The sequence below is a fragment of the Numida meleagris genome, chromosome 1 (assembly GCF_002078875.1).
Source record: "Numida meleagris isolate 19003 breed g44 Domestic line chromosome 1, NumMel1.0, whole genome shotgun sequence".
NCBI classification, from domain to species: domain Eukaryota; kingdom Metazoa; phylum Chordata; class Aves; order Galliformes; family Numididae; genus Numida; species Numida meleagris.
Window position 1 is genome coordinate 1,708,447 of NC_034409.1, and position 22,764 is coordinate 1,731,210.

Consider the following 22,764-nt stretch of genomic DNA (forward strand, 5'->3'; position numbering starts at 1 on the left):
TGCTTTAGGCCGGTTGCCACCTACCAGGTCAGGCTGCCCACAGCCCCATCCAACCTCTCCTTGAATGCCTCCAGGGATGGGGCATCAGCTGTTCACCTTAATTCTTCTCTCTTTTCTTCTCTGTTGTTTCGTGCTTTTTTTTTTATTCCAAAACAGCAAAAAAAAAAATCTCTACCTTGCGGCATGACTCCTGCCGTGACTCCAGTTCTCTGTCCTTGCCAGTAGTTATGCAGATGATTCAGAGGAAGGGCTAAAAATCTTCATCATTATGGGCCAGAAGCATTTGGTGCTGCTCCGAGCAGGGACACATCAGAAATGCAACGTGGTCCACTGTCTGAAGGGGCCATGATAGTTAGGAAGCCATGGGCACGCTCACAGCTCTGTTGGTCACTGAACACCTTTTGGTTATTCAGAGAATCAAAGAATACCATGAGTTGGAAGGGACTCCCAGGGATCATTGAGTCCAACTCCTGGTTCCACACAGGACCGCTCCGAATCCAAACCCTGTGTCTGAGAGCTGCGTCCAAATGCTCCTTCAACTCCACAAGGCTGGAAGAGATCTCAAAGATCATCTAATTCCAACCCTCAAAGAAACACTACTGAAATGATTTTGAGACAAATGAGTAGAAAGCATGTAATTTCATCTGAGCATTGAAGCAGGCAAACCAAAATGACATTGTTAGTTAAGGGTGAGTAGGTTTCCTATGTCACGGGTGGAAATATCACAGTGGATGGAAAGAGGATAGGAAGCTGCTGTGGAAATTTGAGATTGTGTTGTTTCCAGCAAAGTGCAGTGGAAAACAACAGAGCAGGAATTAAATATGACATGCTGTGTTAATACAAAAAAAAGGGTGTTCAACCTGTCACCAGCCTGCCCTTAAAACAGTTTCTGACACAACTCTTCCAGGAGAAATTACACAGTCAAGCAGAGAATTCTCAGTGCCTTTTTTTTGCTAGAAGCCTTTTGCAACAAGCAGAGCTCCCTTGGTGGCTTGAATGTTTGATTTGCTTTATTTTCAAGCCTGTTTTTCTTTTAATTGTATGCAACACAAGAGGTTATCCAGGCTGATGCTATTCATGCAAACAGGAGTCAGATGCAGCTGAATGGCCGTATCTTTTCCTGTCCTTTTATGTTTAAAATGACTGACTACAGAAATTACTTAGAGTTAATGGGATAGATCTCACCTCTCTTGTGCTGGAAGAAATCTTGTGTAACTCCACTGACTTCAAGGTCAGCTGAGATCAAAATTTGGGATATCATCTTCACAAATTCAAAGTTTCCAATTTTCTCTTGTCTTTACCTTTTGCAGCAGCTATAATTAGCACTTAATTAATTAAAATAGAACACAGCCCACGGCAGGGCTGTTATATCATTCTACTCTAGTCTCACTCCATGTATCAGTTTTCCTTACAGAGACATGAGGTCTCCAAATGCTTTAATTAAAAGAGACAAGCCTAATGGTTCAAACTCTCCATCAAGCCCTGGGTCAGGCCCAGAATGTTCACAACCAGGGTTGCAGAACATGGCACCACCCAACAACTTTACAGAGCTACCACATGGGTCCATCCTATGTGCAATGCAAGGGAAGAGCTTTCACCTTCTGTACGGTGAAGTCGACCCAAGTAAAAATCACAGCACTAAAGCAGATCATTAGGAAGAAAAAAATTACCATTCTGCTTTGTGAGTGCGTGCAAAACTAGGATTTTTTTTTTCTTTACAACAGAAAGGCTCTATTTACAGATTACTGTCTTCTCCCCGTTCTTTCAGATGTAAGTTAGAGTGCTATTAACCTTTAAACTGCTACTGAAGTTTATACACTCTTGCAAGAACCCTTCTCTCTGCCAGCGGATGGGAGAGGGGAAACCCACGTGCAAGAAGGAGCACTCTGATCACAGCATCCGTGCACCTGTTTTTTGGTTTTCAGTTCTCCTGTTGACAAGTCCCTTCCTTCAAAAATCACAGCTCCATCTCTGCAGTCCTCCCACTGAAAGGGACTTGTCAGGGAGGGGTGGCCCTGACAAAGGAAATAGCTTCTTTACCTTCCCTTTTAACAATGGATTAATCTCTCTTTTGTTCTCTATGAGAACTGGGTGTCATATTTCAAAAATGCACTTTTAAAACAGGTATAATTAAAGCTCAGCAAAAGAAGGGAGGCAGAGAAATTAGCAGCAAAAATGGTAATAAAGGCATTTTAGAGCCGGCATGAGCTGGAAGGTACTTCATCCCACCCCCTTGCCGCACAGCTACAATTACACTCCATTGCCAAAAAAAAAAAAAAAAAAGTAATTATAAAAATGAACTTTTCTTCAAAAAATAAGCACGTTGGAAAAAGATTACTCCTTTGAACATCCAAGCACTTCAAAAGGAGGATGAATTAGTGCTGACAACTCAATAAAGTAGCCATCAATTATTTAAAACGCGATGGCTCTTCTCATACAGCACTTCTGATTAGGAAAACATTTTCAAAAATGAGAAATTAAGAGTTATTCTTCCTAAGTGAAATGGACTCATGCTTCAAATGCAGGGAAAAAAAAAAAGAATGTGACTTTCAATGAGCCCGGCAAGAATGCAAGAAAGTTCTCTCCTGAAGTCAACTATAAAGTGCATTGCCTGAGTCTGTGTTACAGACTGTTTTGGGATTCACAAAGCAAACCAAGCAAAGGGAAGGGAGAAAATACGCACTGTTGTGACGGAGAGACACAACCCTGAGGTAATAGGTGTGGAGACAGTCAAGAAAAGCACCCCAAATTCCAGCACTGTCAAGTTTAGAAATGCAAGCAATTAAACTTCCCTAGCGAAAAGATGGTTAAGAAGGAGAATCTTGGAGGGTTGTTGGCCTCAGAGTGATACATTTCTCATTTAAGTGCAGTTCACCAGACTTTGCCTTATATACTTACAAGTGGATGCTAAGAGCCTTCTGGACATTGCAGATATGGTCATCAATCACAGAAACAACCCTAGCAACGTCCGAACACCGATTTAAGGTGAAGAAACACGGTGGAAGAAAGGTAGCTGGAGGGAAAAATGGAAGGCTGGGTGAAGTGGGGCTTTTGTGGTTTCTGTATCTAAGGCTTAACACCTAATTTTGGAAGCACCCCTGGGTCACTGAGGTCAGCTCTACCTCTGCATCCCAGGGACATGTCCTCTTGCTATGGATGCTATAGGCTTAATGAGGTTACGAACAAGAAATGAGCAGTTTAAGGCCTAAACAGACAGGAGTGCAGCCAAGCCAAATGGCTTCACCTCTGGACATGAAGATAAGGGGCATTTCTGACACCAGCAATGTGGGCTCAGCCATGTGAGGGAAAATGAGGATGTATGAGAGCAATACTACCGGTGAAGGAGCCTGGACTGTTTTGCTAATTAAAATAATCAATCCAAGTCTGCGACTGAGGCTGGGGTAGGTACACGTGTTTTACTCCCAACTTTTGACAGAGCTGACTGCAAAGAAAAAAAAAGACAACAGAGAAGGAGAAGTTGCAGTGGTTTTACTGATCTAACAATTATTCAATGAACTGCCACATGGCCCTGGGAGAAGATGAACCTACCACAACAGAATCTTCAATTACTGCACACTCCCGTTGACTTCTGGCCAAGCAGAAATAGTTGTATGTATGTGTGATGAGTGCAGGATTTAAAATCAAAATCCTATCAAAAGGAATTGAAAAGGGGAGGGCAGACAATGCACATAGTTTCTCCCTAAGAAGAACATTAATTCAGGAGCAAAAGAAATGTGATAAAAACCCTTCCAGCTAATATAGTGCATCTATGGAGACAGAGTTAATCCAGAAGGTCTACAGGGAATTGCAGTGACATGGACAGGATATGCTAGTGAGATGTCAGTCTTTGAGGCCAAGAAGACAACACCACCTATCTCTTTTTTTTAACTCTCTTTTTGTTTTCTGCTGTCTCCAATGTGTAAGAATTGGAGTATATTTCTCTTTCCACTTTGGCTGGAGTCCCACTTATCTGACTGACGTCCAGAAAAAAAACAGAAAGACACAGAAAATTCATAGTGGCAAATTCAACCTCTCCTTGCACTCGTTTCAGTTCCCAGGGTAACCTTGAGGGCCCACTGCCCTTTCTGCTCCCTGTGAGAAGCTGATCTCCATGGAGTCACGTTGGCCATGCAGCAATCCACCTCTCCCTTGGCTGCCTGCTCTTCTTCCCACGCAGACCAAAACCTGAGGATGCCTTTGATGGCTGGTAAAGTCAAATATATCTCAAAAAAAGGCAGCTCTTGGAAGATCAGATTGACAGAGTGCTAATGCGGTTCTGTCCCTGTCAGCACATGTGTCAGAAACCATTACTTCTCTCCTGCTTGTCCACCAAAAAATCCTGCTGCAGAAAGATCAAAAGAGACAGCAGTCGATCTGTACCCCCCAACTTGCCCTGAAAACACAAAGTCTGACCCCGTTCCAGACGCGTTTCTCACCACCAGCAGCTCAGGAGGTTGTGCTTTTCCAACCTGATGCTGCCAGTTTCAAAGATGTTCAGAGCAATGGTTATTGCTTTTGCTCAAACCCAGAGCTTAAGGCTGGAAATACAGCTTTCCCAGCCTGGGCCATCGTCTAAAATAACCCAGCAGAAACAACCCTTAGCAAGGGAAGCTAATGACATGAGTTCAATCACCTTGAAGTATTGGACCACAGGAATGATGCTGGCTGATGCCCTACAAAGACAGAGATTTAGACAGAACATCACATTAGCCAGACAACCTTCGAATAGCAAGCATTACCAATTAAATTCTTGAAAAAACATTTAAGATTTACTGATGAAAAGCACAATGTAATTGCTCAGAGATACAAGAATGGATGATCTCCTTTTATTAACTGGTCTGTTTTCCCCATAACATCTTTTGATTAGACTCATTGATACAACTGCTATATAGACACTTTTATCTCTAGTACTGTCAAGATCATTGTAGCTAAACTGACCCTAGCAGCACAAACAGAGAGGTACGCTTTAATAACATTGCAATAATTTAAACCAGAGATCAGACCTACCAATATACAGCCACAGGCAGTGGTTGCGCGAAGGATGCAATGTGGATGTTGGATTATTGTATCTGCTTCATATTTAATGCAGCTCTGACACACAGAATCATAGAAAGGAGTTAGAAGTCCAACTCCTGGCTCCACACGGGATATCCAGAACACAAATCCTATGTCTGAGAGCCGTGTCCAAACCCCCCTTGAGCTCCAGCAGCTTGGGGCCGTGCCCACTGCCCTGGGGAGCCTGCCCCATGCCCACCATCCTCTGGTGAAGAACCTTTTCCTCACATCCAACCTGACCCTCCCCCGATTCGGATCTACTCTGTATATCATATGCGTGACACAATAAGGGACTGCAGCCAAAAACTGTGGCTTGGGTGGCTCAGATTAGACCTAGGAAAAAGCTTTCCTGAAGGAGACCAATACTGAACCAGTGTCCAGAGACTCTCCATCTCTGGAAGTTTTCAAGACTTACTGAGAGTCTTGCTTCCTGGGCAAGTTGATCTGGTGGCTCTGCTTGAACACAGGGGTTGGACTGAGCTCTGGAAGTCCCTTCCAACCTAAACAATCTGTGATTCTGAAAAAAAAGCCATGACTGAACTGACATGCTGTTGGCCAGTTTCTGGTTTTGGGCTGGAGGTTCAGACAGATGAGAACAACTTTCAGAGGTCCCTCTTCAACTAACAGGGCTATGATCCTATGATACAGGGTACGTATTGAAAAAATAGTTATGAAATACCTGGAAATACTGGTAACACATCATCTATGAAATTCAAATCCAATCTGAGCAGGTATGGGCCAAAAATTGTGGTCATACTGTTGACACTTGGCAAGGCGAACAGAGCAAGCTGGTAGTTTCAGGAAGGACCATGACCAAAGACATTTTTACCCAGTTCTCACAGCTTGCAATCAGACTCCGGCTTTTTACATCTCTCTGCAGTGTTATTTTCTAACAGGTAGATAAGTGTGATTTTACCTGCTCCCCAAAAATTTGCTCAAACTGGAAAGTGATTCTCATACATTTTAGACCAAACCCTATCAAATCATAGAATCACCAAGGTTGGAAAAGACCTCCAAGATCATCCAGTCCAACCATCCGTCACCAATATATCTCCACGTTTCTTGTTCACTTCCAGGGTTGGTGACTCCACCACCTCCCTGGGCAGCCTGTTCCAGCACCTGACCACTCTTTCAGAGAAGAAGTTCTTCCTAACATCCAACCTGGATCTCCTCCGGTGCAACTTGAGGCCATTCTCTCTAGTCTTATCGCTAGTTATATGGCCAAGACCAGCTTGGTGTTGAGTCTCATGAACCATGGGAGACACAATATGCTAGCCCATATTCAGCACCAAATAAACAGGTATTACATGCATTCTGGCCAACTCCAACACAACACCGCACCTACCAATGGAAGAGACACCCGGAGACTGCAGGGATTAATGACAGGCCATAGAGATCTCAAATATGCAGCTGCTTCCTTTGGGACCAACATGACACAGCCACAGTATGCTTTGTGCAAGGTCATTTTCCTTTTCCAGTTCTGGAGAGGAAGAAAATAATTCTGCCTGCAAGGAACACTGCTCCAATATGTCTATGTGCAACATAAAGCCATCTCCTGCCTAGGCTTTACATTCAGTAAATGTTAAGCTTGATTTTTAAAATAAATTGAAGCACTGCCATAATGGTTTGCCTAAAGCTAGCAATTGGTTTTATATAACTTACAGCTTCACGATCAGCCTCAGTGGAGAACTTACACATCTGCATAGGACTTACAAGGGAGCCTCATAAAGTCTTCCCCAACAGGCAGTAACTACTTTAAATGTTTCCCCCAGAGGAAGAATTATTTAAAGAAATATTTAAAGGAACAGGGAGACTCAGACTCCCACAGAGAGACCATTTTGTCTATCAATTCAAAATGAAAAAGAAGGTTGGTGACCTGGGTTCAGCTGGAAATGCTGCCGCCGACTTGGTCAGTCTTCACTGAGATGAAGACACATGCAAAGCACTATGTCAGACACCATGTCACTGAAAACCAGTTGAAATGCAAGGACCAGAGCCACAGGTGGTGTCTCTAAAGCTACACATGTCCTTGAATGGGAAAAATCCAATTGATCAGCCAGGCCTACTCCTTAATGCATTTTGATTGCTGGAAGCCAGACTGAAAAGACAGCAAATTTGTTTACACTAATAAATAATAACACCCATTTGCTATCCAAGCGTGCGCTCATCACTACTGGTGAGCCATTTAAATGCCACTCACTGTGACCATTCTTCTTCTTAACACCCAGTAATGTGACAGGGAGAAAACATGCCAAAGCCACCAGCAACGCTTCCTTGGAAAGACACAAGTGAGTGACTTCATGCACAGGGTAAGCGGTGCTAGCAATGGAGTAATTAGCTCCAGCAAGTAATTATCCTGCAAACAGCTGCACGCTCTGACTTCTAAAGGAGTTTTTTTCCTTGATTTTCAGCCACTGGAGCTTTGCCAGAAACCTATCACACATGTCATCTACATAATTCCGCTGTAAAAAACAGCAGTCACACTGATGCTCTAAGGGAAAATCCCGCTCTGCTGGTGGAAAGATGGAAATGGGACTGACCATCCACGCTGGATGGAAATGGGGTGAAGCATTTTCAAGGCCACCACTCGTAATGACCACCTAGCTGGAAAGATTGATCACGCTGACATGAAACAGACAAGAACAGGCTATAGGAAGCTGTCGAGCTGCTTGCAGCCTAATTTAGTATTGATTTAAACAATTACAGCATAAAGTTTAATGTGGAATAATTCTGAAACAAATTAGTTTCACGGTTATTCAGTCACTCTGAGTAAAAGGAGAGGAATTTACAATATTTTACATTTATGGCTGGAAGAATGGAAAACAAGACCATCCTCCTCGTTAAATGCCCTATTTACAATGGGCAGCTGCAATCTTTTCTTGGCATAATCTTTAAAGAACTGGGTTTGTCTGAGGAAATGGTGGCATAAGATACTAGAAAACCTCTCATCTGAAAGCTAATTCTGGTCAAACACGTACAGATAGTTATCACAAAGAAGTTATTATCACTCTGTGTGGTGGGAACTGATAAATTCTTGAGTTGTGTTCAAATCACAGCTGTGGCTCCTGTTGCAGACGCTTCAGAAAGATCTTCAGGATAGAAAGGAATGGGATGGTTGAACCATGAACCCTTCCATGAATGACACAAGGGAGGAAGAAGTAACACAGCACAGGGAGAGAGGTGCAAGGATGATTCACACCACACACTGTATTTCCTTGGTACCCGTGATGCGATGAGGGCAAAGATTCCAGGCTCCAGCACTGTCAGTGTAGAAATAGCCCTTTTTCTTTTAATGCAAAATCAATAACATTATTTTAGGGAGCTATCTGGATGACTTGGTTCAAAGAGGCAGCCATTTTTCTTCTCTTTCACAAAATTACCCTTCTGTAATGTCGGGAACAGGCAGACCTTCTGACCATGTACATTTTGACCAAGAATAATTCCAGTTCAATATTATTTCCATCCATCATGAGAGATAAATTATAGGGGCTGGACAAGAAAATTCCAAGCTATTCTGTCTCTTCAACCCCAGATGAACTTTAAGAAAATGCTTTGCTATTATATAACACATTTTCATGGCTACCAACGAAGCCACAATGCACAGAAATACGTTATCGCATTAAGAATCCAAAACAAATTTGTAAGGTTAACAGCCTCCGTGGTCCTGTTCCAAAGCTTGTGTGCTAATGTTACTGTAAAATATTCTCAGCTCTCAGTAAGGTCAGCTGCCTGTGCAGGCTGAGTTCAGGCTCTCACTCACTTTAATTCCCAGAAGAGAAAACAAAAGGAAGGCAAACAATACACAGTGCAACACAATCTACCTAATTATTTCCAGATCTCTCAACATGAACCTTAAACAACATCCAACATCCTCGGCGGAGCCCTTGAACCATGAAAGAGTAGAGCTCTGCTCTTAATTGTAACTCTGAGTTTCAATCTTCAGGCACTTTTCTTGTTGTGGAAGCCAGAACGGCTCTAAAACTTATTTTTTTTCCTACTCTTTTCCAAAAAATCAAGGTTTGGAAGATTTCTCCACGCTTTGCAGATTTGGCCTATTTCTCTTCTCCTAGGCACTCACAGTGTTGTGGAATTACCAGGATTGCAGATAACTGCAGAACAAGGGCACATTTTGCAATTTCTTCCCCACTCTCTGCTAACATTGCTCAGTCAAGGCACTCAAGCTCTTCCTCTATAAAACTCCTTCTGTTCTCATTAAAGTTGTTTTCAATACTCAGCTGTTGGTTCATAACCACTCCTGCTGTGGTACTACTAAAACATCTCATACCTGATTGGCAATACTTCAGCAGTGCCAAGGGAAAAAAAACAAAAAAACAAATGTCATCAACTCCATCTTCAGCTGAAAAGAGGGCTCGATGTGAGATACCCAGCCATAAAGTGCTCTTGTGGCAACACCCTGTTCTCAACTTGTGTACGCTCAGCGAAACAATTTTTACGTTGGTAATTATTTACAAAGGGCTTTATTCCTCCACTTCTCAGTTTTGATCGTGGAGTTTCAGAGAAGGCTGTTAAAGCTCTATCTTGGGAAGAATGTAGTCCAGGGATGTTGTGCTTCTCCAAAACTTCCTTTTAACTCATGGAGATTTTCTAAAGCATGTATAGAAGGATTTTCCCTCCTCTCAGGAGCCCGTTCTCTTCTAAAGACTTGGAATCTAATTTTGCTTTGCCTCTGAAAAAAACATCCCATACCCAAACCCAAAGCACCCATACAGGCACAGCTTTAGCAACTGTTAATACAGGCAGAAAACCTAGCAACTCCTTCCAAATAACAATAACAGCAGTAAATGCTATTAATATGCATCACTAAAGTATGCATACATTTTTAGAGATATAAACTAAGGCTGAAAGAAGCCATAAAAATCCTGGGAGATGCGCATTACTTCCTAAGAACTTTGCAAATATTATTCATTCCCGAAGAGACGATTTTATAGATAAGAGGGAATTATTTAAAAGGATTAAAAGAGCTTGACCCTAATCACAGCAAGAGTCTGCTAATTCATTCCTTTCAGTCCCATGCAACAAGTATAATATCAGGATTTTTTTTTCTGAGGCTTCTGAACCGTCCCATTACCCATGTAGTTAGGATGAGATGTGTGTATATTGCTATTATCACTACTTCACATCAGAGCTTTAAAAAGCTGTTTTATAAGAGACTTCTCATAGAAATACTCCTAAGTTCAAAGCCCAATCTCTCAAATCTCTCTTATCTGGCTGAGGTAGCTGCCTTGCTGTGACAGCACCACGTGAATCACAAACACACTGCACGAGGGAGGCAAAACATCTTGTACCTGCTCCTCCTTGGGAGTTTGGCACATGTGCGTAGTCTGACTCCACCACTCTGTGATTTGCAAGCAACCCCAGAACCTCCAAGGGAGACACACACCATCAAAACCCTTGAAAATTAGCTTTTATAGTAGGGCTTTAATTTGTCATCAGAGCAGCTAGCGGGTGCTTTAATATTTGGTATGTGTCAGGCAAGATGCAAAGAGGCCATTAGTTGCATATTTGGGATATTTAGCAAGAGGGACATACCCACTTTACACACCTGGGTGTAGAAACTGAAAGAGGAAAGATTACACTATAAGCAGTAGGCTGCAGTTGACAACATTGAGATACATTGCGTGGGTCTATGTCAGATAGACAGCTAGGTCACAGAATGAGAGAATCACAGAATGGTTTGGGTTGGAAGGGATCTTTCAGATCACCTAGTTCCAACCCCCCTGCTATAGGCAGGGACACCTCCCACCAGACCAGGTTGCTCACAGCCCCATCCAGCCTGGCCTCAAATACTTCCAGGGAAGGGACATCCACAACCTCGCCGGGCAACCCGTTCCAATGCATCACCACCCTCACAGTAAAGGATTTCTTCCTAATATCTAGTTTAAATCTACCCTCTTCCAGTTTAAAGCCACTTCCCCTCATCCTGTTGCTACCTGCCCTTATAAAAAGTCCCTCCCCAGCTCTCCTGTAGGCCCCTTCAAGTATGAACCATGACTTCAGGTCATGGTTAGGTCGGCAGCAAGGAAGGCTGCTGGCAGCTCACCCAGCTCCTACCTGCAGAAGAGGCCGCTGCACGCCCAGGATCTTCATGGTATCTGCATTAGCCAGTATCTTCAGGGGGTCAGATGCCTTCGTGACTCCTTCGATTTCTTTATTGATCTCAGCCAGGACCTGATTGAGGAAGATGTTCTTGATGTACATGGTGAGGAACTCACGGAGAGGACACTGCTTGGTTGGGCCAAGCTCCATGGCGTGCTCTATCTCCTTGATGAATCTGGAAAACAAGAAACAAAGAATTCAATGGAGTTAAACCACGTAGTTAAATGTGTGAGGGCTGTATTTGAGGCTCCTACACCCAAAGGCTAAGAATCAGTAGCGGGGAAGACAAGGCAGACTATGACGTGAGGTGTGAAGAGCAGAAAAGATTTATAGGGTTGCCTTCAAAAAACATAAAATGCCAACAGATGGTGAGACAGACTTGATGGCTGGAGAAGGAGAAGGGACAACACGGGGAACTGGTGAGAATCTACAAGGCAGGCACGATTTCTGTTTATCTGTCCAAAAATGACTGATTTTGCTCTACTTGAGACATACTGGAAAGACCTTTTCTTTTAAAATAAAATCAGGATGTCAGAAATCATTTTGAGAAGGCAAACTTCTGGGGTTGGTCACTTGATTCCTACAAGTTAATTCCCCATCTCTAAAATGAACTGAAGTATTTAATAGCTCAAAGTCTAGAGATACCATAAAAAAAGGAAGCAATGGAATATATGCTGGTATCATATTGCATTATGCATGTCTGTATTACACTATATTTTTATTATGTGTTATTGTTTCATTCTAGGATCCCATTCCCATGTATGCAGAACAACCTACAATTCTGGGAATATTTTAGCACAAAATGTTTGCCATCTCCTCCTGCAAAATATCTTTATCTCAGTGATGCCATCTGTTTACCAGATAGGAGTTTCTTCTAGAAACGACCTCATCATTTCTTTCATTTACATTTGAGGCAACAAAATTAGTCTTTCTTTCAAATTCGTACATATTTACATAACTTGGTGTTGAATATCAAGGTCATAAAGGACTAAGATATTCTGTCCAGAAGAGAGAAGCATGGATAGTATTAGCATTGCCCTTTCCATCACTGCATGCAGGTGCCTTGCACTCTTTCAAATCTTAATTCCACTCCTGGATGAGGTGGGATTGTTTCTGTTTTACAGATTAGGAACAGAAGCAAGTGTTTGAACCTGGATTGCCCAATACACATAGCAACATACTCTGCACCCAGAACACCACCATTTCTTCACTAGGAAAGATTTTTCTTTGGCCATTTACGCATATTTCAACAGCTCCAGACTGGTCAGCATTTGCAAGGGATGACTTTGCACTAACCATTTTTTCCCACACACTTCAGCAAGGTCTGCTTAACTGCCCATGACTTCCTACCTCCTCGTTCAGCACTCCAAGAGGAGGCAGCTTCCTTTCAGAGCTCCTGTCAATTTCAGTAGCGTGATTTCCTTTAAAGCCAAACAATTTCCTCCCTAATGCCCCTGCAGTGTTGACTCCATCAGAGCAGAGTGACACATTTGGGACAATGCAGGTCTTGCTTCTGCGGAAGGAACCATTTGCAGTAAGTTTGAAAACTGCTTCTCCAATGAGACATGTTGCACGGGGAGAAGTGCAAAGGATGGCAGCTTTACTCCCCAGCTTTCATGGATCGATTGTGTGAATAGGCTTTATCAAACAGGGAAACTGCAGAGTCATCTGGGAAGAGAGCACAGAAACCACCACTGTGCTTATCTCTGAAATAATAGATTTAATGTCACCAGTTCCAAGTGACAACCACTGATGCCCTTAAGAGAATGCTGTCAAGGTTGATGGAACTTCATTCAACTGACTGACTGACTTACTGCATTTTTCCATATCTGCCAATGAATCTGCAATATTTTCCTATTTTTTTAAAGCCTAATTTAAACAGTGCTAATGATGGGCAGAACTCACTAAAAAAAAAAGTGAATTAACTCTTATAATACATGCACCACACAACCAAATACCACTATCCCTCTTTCAGATGGGAGAGACAAAGCAACTTGATCCTTTCAGTATCTAAAGAAGGGGCTATGAGAAAGAGTGGGACAGACTCTTTAGCAGGGTCTGTAGAGAAAGGACAAGGGAAAATGGTTTCAAACTAAAAGAGGGGAGATTTAGACTGGGTATAATGAAGATATTTTTTACAATAATGGTGGTGAGGAAGAGATTGCCCAGAGAGGTGGTGGATGCCCCTATTCCTGGAGACGCTCGAGGTCAGGCTGAATGGGGCTCTGAGCACCTGATCTGGCTGTAGTTGTCCCTGTTCATTGCAGGGAGTTGGACCAGATGATATTTAAGGTCCTTTCCACCTCAAACGATTCTATGAATTTCAGCTTTCAGTGTAATGAAGGGAACCGCTCTCATTTCTATAATCCAGCACGTGCTTAAACATGGCTGAACTAACAGAAATGCAAGAAAACTTTCAGAAGGAGAATGGCTGCACACAAATTAGAAGAGCTCAGATTTGCCGATCTACAATCAACTCCTTATCAGGCAATAGTGTGATGGTGTTTCTAAGTGTTTCCCACAGCAGAGACTAAATTGCTTGTGTGAGGCCATAGGAAAGGTCAGTGCTACCAAAAGGTGTAATCAAGAATTCTGGACTCCATGTAACCAGCATTAATCACCACCTCAGGCCTCTGTTAAAGACCCATGGTTCAATATCCAGCAAACTTCATCTTCATTAGAGATTCTGGTGGTTCATGTGTTCTAACACGCTTTAATTTCTTGGCATAAACAAGACAACAGCAGTTCACTTAATACCGGTAAGGACCAAAACGATACCCTTATTTTACTTGATACAAATCATAAAGTAATCACAGATTAGGAGAAAGCTGCTAGATGGCAATGACTCTGAGAGGGGATTTTATGAGGGCTCAGCAACACTTGTGATAAAGAACAAATGGTCAAGAGCTTAAGAAAGCAGATTTCAACTTGATAGCAAGGAAAAGTTATTAAGAATGAAACTGCGCGTGGCGTGGAGGACAAGAGGATATGGATGAATGACCTTAGGTTTGAATGTTCAAGGATAGCTTGATTAAATGATAATGGTAATGAAAAACAGATAATTTCTAAGTCTTCATTTAATCAAAAGATCTCTGCTGAAGGAAATGGAAGTAGAGAAAAGGTAAAGAATAGTATGGATGTCAGAGCTACCCCTGTAGTAGGGAGCAGTGCTAAAAGTTCAGAAATGTCATGCTCCAGTGGTACAAATGAATTACTATGCAGTACTGCCTAAAAGGAGGAGGACTGGGATTTAATTTGCTATATGCTAAAGTTCACGGTTGACATGTCCTCAGCACGTCTTCGCCAGCCAGAAGTCCTAACTGCTGGAGGTCCCAGCATCTGCTCAGCAAACATAGCACTCAAGGCAGCAATTGTGCAGCTCAACCTTCATCCCTGAAAGGGGAAAATCCCTTTGAACACACTACCATGGTGACTGAGCTAGCGTCACAAGGCTTCAAATATAAATGAATCAAGAATCCTCAGACCACATTGGATTGCAACGCTGATACACTGCACAGGTTCTGTACTAGCAGGAATACTCAGAATGTCACTATAAATAAATTAACCTAATGGAAAACATTCATTTTCTTATATTCATATTTCATAGGAGAATTAAGAATCTTTCAAGGTCCCTTCCAATCCCTGACATTCTGTGATTCTGTGATTAAGAATGCGAAGTCAAATGCTGAAGAGTTTGGGAAAGAAAGGACTGGAGTCACTTGTGTCACCTTAATTTGCCTGCTGTGCACAATGCCGTGGAATAATTATTAATTACACAGTAGCACACTATTGCTCTTTTCAGCAGATCCTGGTCTCGTCTTAGGTCAAAGACTTGTTTCAAAAACATATTGCAAGGGAAGGAAGTCCTTAGCTCAGGAGCAGGCACCTTTCCAAGGTCCTTGTCCTTAGCTCAGTTCTCTTAACGGGCAGAACTGTGCCCATGAGGGACTTCACACATTACAGAGGAGAAGCTTTTCACAAAGCTGTGAGCACTGCAGTTCTTCAAAGCTGTGTAACTAAGCCAAATTTCTGGTGTATTTTCAGAGAAAAGGCAAAAGGCACAACCTTAACATGACAGTTCTTACTGAGAACTGCGAAGATGCAAATTCTCAGCCCGAAGATCTTCCAAAGAAGAGGTCGATGGAATTTGCTCACACGTGCAGTGTATTTCTTCCTCTCCTCTTCAGAAAGAGCATTTTAGACAATTTTCTAAAAATAAATCTAGCCCCAGTTGGCAATTAAAGACCAGTCAAATTAGAGGAAAATAACGTTTTATAAATGGGAAGCATTGGGTGGCATTCGAGACCTAACAGATATTCTCTATTTTCTGCTTTGCAGACACATTCGCAGTCACACACTGCATCATTTATTTATTTTCTGGTGAACTTATTCTAACAAAACTCAGTCTTTATACAGAAAAAAAAAACCACCATGTTTTACAGTCAGCATCTAAGAGAAATCTTCTAAAAGAATTTGCCAAAGATGTTCCCATTTTACTCATGCAAGCTATCCACATAACTCCTAAGATGTTGGAAAAGCAATGTGACCCATGGCTATCCCAGAGATCAACGTTTATGTCTGTGTGTGAACCAGCATACGCAAACAGAAATTGCATTTTGGTCAATGATACAGTATAGAGTATGTAAAAATAAAAAGCATAAAAACTTTTAGGTAAATCTGGACACCTTATGCATGCACGGTTCTTCAAATGGGTTTTGGACATACCTGTGGGTGCATAAACCCCAATAATTCAGATTTTCATAGCTATGGTGAAAGGCTGCATCATGTAGGCCTTTTATCCCATGCTATTTTCTTTTTGCTCTCTAAAGAGAGAAATTTGAGATATAGCTCACTGTAAAAATAGGCCATAAAGAAAGCCTTGGAGGAACAGCTTTGATTCACATTCCATTTGCTTTGATTATTCTACTAGAAGAAGAACCATTCAGATGTAATTTCATAGGGTTCCTGAAACAGTATCAACAACTGCATTTAAAATCATCACTCACTGAGTCAGGAAAACTGAAGAAAAAGCCTATAAAGGTTAACATACTGTGGGGTACATTCTCTAAATGTGTGAGAATGAGCCCAAAATGGGATAGAAAATTCCCCTAATGCTGAGCAATTACACGTATTTATTGTATCGCAGATTTCAAAACTAAAAAATGGAAAGGTGCCTTCTCTGGACAAAAACGCAGCCTGAGGTTTCCAGAGGTCACCAGATTTTGGATAATGTTCACTCTGTAGATGGCCATGGTAAATGTTTTGGATCCTAACAAGGCTTGTTGCGATGCACCAAAGAACACTGCTGCAAGATGTCATGCTAGGATGGAGCACTTGGAGAGAGCACATAAGGAAAAAAAAATAGAAATCTGCATCTCATACTGAATTCAGAACCTGCATTTTCAAAATGATGCACAATTTTTAACTTGTTTTATCTTCGTATGAAAGCATTTGAGGTGATTTGCGGCTCCAATTAAGCATTCCCCTTAGACAGAAAAGCACTTTCGGTAAAATGAAGTATCTTTTTGTAAATGACAGTCATTGGGATTAAAAAAGAAAAAAAAAAAAAGGCAAACCATTTCAGAAAATTTAATTCATTCCAACTCACAACTTAATTGCCTATGAGGTCTGTCTTACCTGGGCTGAAAGTGCGTAATAAAAAACATAAAGCCTAAAAATGCTATATGGATTGATTTAGAAGCCGACAACTTTCCCCTTCCTTAGGCTTTCTTCTCTCTTCATGGTATCAGATCTCTTCTAAAACATCATTAAAAGAAACTGAAGACGTGTCATTGAAAGTGCATACTATCAGCTCCTCACTTTTTAAATGATGACAATACTATCTGAAATTTCCTCCTCAAACAAACAAATGACAGCAGAAAGAAAAAACTTCCAGACCCTATTAAGAATTTTTTTCAGACATTCAGCCTGAATTTACATTTCCATTTGCTTAATTTTCATGCGACACTAAACTGTTGTTTTCTCTCTCAGTAATTGAATAAGAATAAATGTTTTGGAGAGCTTCCACAAAATAAGGAAATATTAAGGAAAAATCAGAAATTTTTGGAAGGAGACGATGGTTATTGACAGAAAGGCAAATTCCAAGCCGGTTGTTCAGACTTAAGGCAGTCAGGGATAAAACAACCTACACTTTAGGTTCTTGAAGGTCTGAAGGCACGTTCAAACCGAGGACGCCTGCAATTCCCTGGGTTGACCATTCCCTGTCTAGACAGCTGCTCACCCTAAATGTTGGCATTTCAGGCCAGGGTCAGCCCGATGATGTTCTCCTGCCACTCTCTTTGATAACCCGCAAAGCACAGCTTTAATTCCCAATTTATTGCCTTTGTGATAACGTGGCCAGACAAGGAGATCATTTCAATAACTATGCGCAAAACAAACTGGTACTACTGCTTTTAAGCTATTATTTCAGTATACCACTGGTTTACATAACGTTCTAGCTGGAATAAAACCAGTTTCTCATCCATCCTGCAGTTTGGCCCGTCCTCTGACTTCTCTCTTCTCTGCCAAAGAGAGACAACTGGTATTTCCAAACCAAAAGGTACTGACCATTGCATGCATATGGAATACAATGAATACTATTAAGTTAAAACATCCACTACAGCACGCACACCAAAGATCGTTTCCTACTGAAGATCACTCAACTAGGAACTAAAGTAACAAAAAGCACATTACTTTGTGTAAAAACTTGACTATAGGGAATTATTCCTGTTACATTATCAGTTACCCAAAGATTGATAACTCTCTGAGGAGCACGCTGCTGATAAATATTGTGGCTATAAACAAGATAATAGAGAAGCTTCTGTACAAAGTTAGTACAAAGGGAGCTGTATGCAGGAGACAACAGCAGGAATAAAGGCTTAAGCTCTTCTCTGGATGGCACAAAATGTAATTAAAATTACAATAAAAAAGTATAATCAGCGCTGGGACACTCAATGGTGATTTACATCATAGAATCATAAAGGCTGGAAAAGACCGATGAGGTCACCTAGTCCAACCATTTAACTATGGTAAGCATACTTAAAATCTTAGCAAAAACAAACAAAATAATTTTAAATATTTTTAAAATACTACATGGTATAGAAAAAACCCAGGAAAGCAATAACTAAGAGAAATCACCAGTGGTTGAGATGGACTCCGATTTTTGCAGGTCCGTTCCAACTCGGGATATTCTAAAGCTTCATAATATGCAGAAGCATATATCCATTGCCTGAGCCAGAACCATGAGCACTGTCCTTTGTGGATTCTTGTGGAGAGGTCAAACCATGACGGCAAATTTTAATGGGTCAATTACAACCTTTCCAACTGCATCATTTGAACAGTGTCCCGCGTTTCCACACCCTCCTCAAAGCATAAAAGCTGGTTTTATTTGCTTTCTGGTGGGAAAGAAAAAGATCCAGGTGAAGAAGAGACTGAATCGCCAAACTTGCTGTTGCAGTCAGCATTTAGTTTGCTAATGGCTGTGTAATGGCAGCGGTGTAATGTCAATGTGTAGGCGCACCACTGCAAAAGCCTCTTTCTTGCTTTACATTCTCATCCTGTCAGAGGGAAATCTCATCTGCAGGAGCGATGACTCTCTCAACAGAGCCAGCACCATGTAATTCATGCACGGCCAACTTCAGCAAGAGCCCTCATGACAGAAAGTTTTGGTGCAGTGGGCTGGCTGGTGCTCACATCTCATGTTCTCCATCCTCTCATCACTTGCGAGGGCACGAGCAAGCTTCAGGACACGGCTGCATTTCCATTCCATGTGGGAGCTGCCAAACCTCTGCTAAGATCCAGACGTGATTTCTCCAAAAGTAGTAAATCCGAGCAAGGAACAGCCTCGAGCTTGGTGATCCTCGCTGAGAAATTGAGTTTGTAAAGGAATAAAATGGCATAACTCAGAGATGTTACCATGAAATTTAAGCTATGAAATGCATAGCAATATCACAGTCCTGGGCAAAACATGGGAAAATACACAACACACAGAGCACTGGAACAGTGCTATGTTACATCGCTTTGAAATAGAAGCTGGGTAGATGTTGAGCCTTGTTATAAATTTGTAAAGGCATTAGATCCAGTGGCACTTGCTTCTGCAGAGTTAAAAAGCAGTCTATTGGTCTATGAATTTACAGCAGCGAAAATCTATCTTTATTCCCCTTCTGTCTCTAGACACTATTCTCGCAAAGACGTTATTTCCCTTCCTGCAGATGAAACAGAGCAATAACTACTGCCACAGATCTGAATTTATACATCTGAGAGACCCAAGAGCAGCTCGTTCCGAAGCAAATGCAGCACAGCTGCACCTCTGAGGGCAGGAAAATGGGAGTAACTCAACAGCGGATCACATCAGCTTGCTCTGTTTAGGTAGATTTACCCAGAAGAAGAAACATCACTTGGTGGAGGTTTTGGGGATTTATCCCCTGTCCCATGAGTGCAAGGCAATGGCTTGTACATCACACAATGCAACTTGTCAGCTATAGATTAGGGCAGCGTCTCCAAAATCATTTCTGCCTACTTGGTACCAAGAGATGATCTCCACCATTATGACTTAACAACCAAGATATGCTAAGCAGCTGGACATGTTCTTATCCCTGTTGTAAAACATGACTTACAGTTTACTTGGCATGCAGAAAGAGCCAGGAACATGAACATGTGGCTGGTAGGCATGAACTCACCACACCTTGGCTGTAAATGTATGCTGAGATACAGGATTCACTGTTGGACCTCAATCCTTGATTTGCTTTCCATAACATCTACCCACCATGCAGCCCTTCTACAATGGCTCCAGAAGAAGTGATCAAGTAGCAGTCTTCTACTTTGCTTAGTAGTGCCTCATTTATTACCACTGAGATAGAATGGCTGCTGGACATATTCATTACTCACAATAAAGAGCAAGCAAAAGACCTGACAGTGGCCTTTCCATATCTAAAGGGGGGCTATGAGGAAGAAGGGGACAGACTCTTTAGCAGGGTCTGTCGAGAAAGGACAAGGGAAAATGGTTTCAAACTAAAAGAGGGAACATTTAGACAGCATATTTGGTAAGAGATGGGCTTTTGTCCTGTAGCATCAAGATAAAAAACCTCTTCAGATGTCACTGTTGAATGGCATTATGATTGCTTCACTCTACAAAGCTGCATTTTGGTAGAGCTGTGTGTGCATCTACCCATGCACAGCTACACGTAGTAGCATGTAATGCAGCCTTGTATCAGACAAACCTATGTGGATGCCTTTGTGTTGACTCCCACTTTGATTTCATGCACCCCCTAGACTCCTAACTACACTACGTGGCCTCTGAGATCATTCTGAAAGCAAATATAATGTAGCTTTATTCCCTATTTGTTGTGAACCTTCTTTTAATCCTTTTGAGCAGGTACCGGTTCTTTATAACATGAGGCCAGAAGAAGGAAACTTGTGGTCAAACATCTTTGTCTCTTCCTCATTTGCTGAAGAGTGCTGTAAGGTTGTTTCAGTACTGAGAGCCTCAGTTTCTCCCTTAATGAAACAGTGCTATGAACTTGTAGGGGCGCATTAACAAGAGATGAAGACTGCAAAACACAAGACCCTAAAACTGCAGAAGGGTACAGTACCATACCTGTAGGGGGAGTTGGACTAGATCACCTTTAAGGATTCCTTCTAACTCAAACAATTCTATGATCCCATGATTAAGATGCCAGGAAACCACAGCTATGTACATCTAGGTAAGAGGAAAACATGCAGTGCTGCATCTCCAGCTAGTGGGGACAGCAGGAGCTGTGGTGTACAGCTCAGGAACCAGGCCATAAGCTTCACCTTCAGCCCAAAACACAGCTTTGATAAGTTACTGCTTTAACAGTTCTCACTCACTCACTCACAAAAAAGACAAAACCAAGATTAATTTAGGTGCTTTAAGTTTACATCAAAATGGGTAAACGCCACTTCTACATCCAGCCACCTTCCTTCTCTCCCAAAAATACACTGCCAAATCTCTTCACTCCAGCCCCCGAAACCACCAGCTTCTACCGAAAATGAGACTGACATTGAGTAAAGTCTGCCAGTTGCCTCTGTGTTACAAGATTGCTTCATGATGGAGATGATAATCCAAAATGACCACTGAACTGAATTACCCACTGCTGATCCATTTGTAATTTAAATCCAATCCTGCACAAGCCAGAAGATAAATGTACTAACCACGGTCAATCAGTGTCTCTATATAGAAGTTCTGCAATGCATTTATTTCACGTGAACCCACGGCATGCGTATGCCTAGAACTCCTTTCTGCCCAGCACTCACCATGAGGCTGTTAAATCCACAGGATCCCACTGCCTCGATTGGTTGTAACTTACTTGGGTACATACAGCACTTTACTTCCCATGGCATTGCAAGAAGTAGCACAGCCTCACTACTACTGATGTGTCTGGTCCTCTGCAAAATAGAAAATGCACGCAGCCTTGCCTAGAAAGCATTATAACCAATTTTGAAATGAGTTCCTGCCTATTGCATAGAAATATCATGAGGTTTCATTAAATGTGTATAAACCACTTAAGCATCATGCATCAGTAAAGATGTTAACAGAACCATCATATAATGTCTTCCTATTACACAAAGTGATCTGAAACATGGAGTTCACTTACTCCAGCTTCTCATATTATTAAATTCTATTTCCTTTAATGCCATATTACATTCAGTTTGTTGACCATCACTGAAATACAGTGATACCCCCTGCCTGAACTTCGCATTCTCTTCTGAGCACGATGGCTTTGTAAAAATTAACTTATTATTCATATTATTTTGAAATGCGATCTGGTGGCACTATCTACGTGCTCAAACCACACCGCTCTCAATCTGGCCTCTGTAAAAAGTAACATATGCTGACTATAAATCTTTAAAATGGCTCCATTAATAGAGTGGCTGTGGTGACAGCTTTATAAATGGGCACCATCTTTATGCAAACTGTTTTTTATTAGATTGCATTATAATGATTTGTAATACGAATGCAAGGACGGATTTGGAGCGGATGGAAACCAGCAACAGCTCCGACGAGCCGGCTGCTCCCAAGCCCGTGAATTTTGTGTGGCAGATTGGGTGCACTTGCAACAACAGACACCATCAGATTAGCTTTGCCACATCTCTCTGCTCCTCTGCTTTTCCCAATCAGATAGCAAACAGTCTAATAACTGGCTCCGTGTCTGTCAATCCAATTACTTCCTATTTGCTACGTGCTGACATTCCATTAAGTAAGCAGGCAGATGGTGCGGTCTTTCATTATCATCCAACTGACCGATGAGCCTTCAGTGTGTGGCCAACTGAAACGGGTTACTCCCAAAAAAACATTGGGACAAATGAAGAGCCTGGTCCAGGAGACCCAAAGTTCAGGGCCCACCTTGGATGCCCCAAAATATAGGGGCTTGATGCTTCCAGGAGCATGCAGGGCCACACTCAGACATCTCAGCTCCCAAGGTTTTACGTGCAACTTTGCTTTCTTCAAATGACACCACTTCCATTTTACAGTAAGAACCAAGAGAGCATGATCCAAGAAATCTAAGGCAGAGAAATACATCCCTCCATCCCAGCCAATGTCCCACCCAGCAGTTCATCCCTTAACCCCCCTTG

The 22,764-nt window shown here is 41.9% G+C and overlaps 1 protein-coding gene across 5 annotated transcripts in view; it reads right to left on the minus strand.

Moving 5' to 3' along the window:
• EXOC4 (exocyst complex component 4) overlaps positions 1–22,764 on the minus strand; it is a 397,026-nt gene that overhangs the window by 96,628 nt on the left and 277,634 nt on the right. For all 5 annotated transcript variants that reach the window (XM_021384283.1, XM_021384286.1, XM_021384285.1 and 2 more), the window contains one exon: positions 11,128–11,347. In XM_021384283.1, the coding sequence (XP_021239958.1) occupies positions 11,128–11,347 (220 nt within the window). The remainder of the gene's footprint in view (positions 1–11,127; positions 11,348–22,764) is intronic.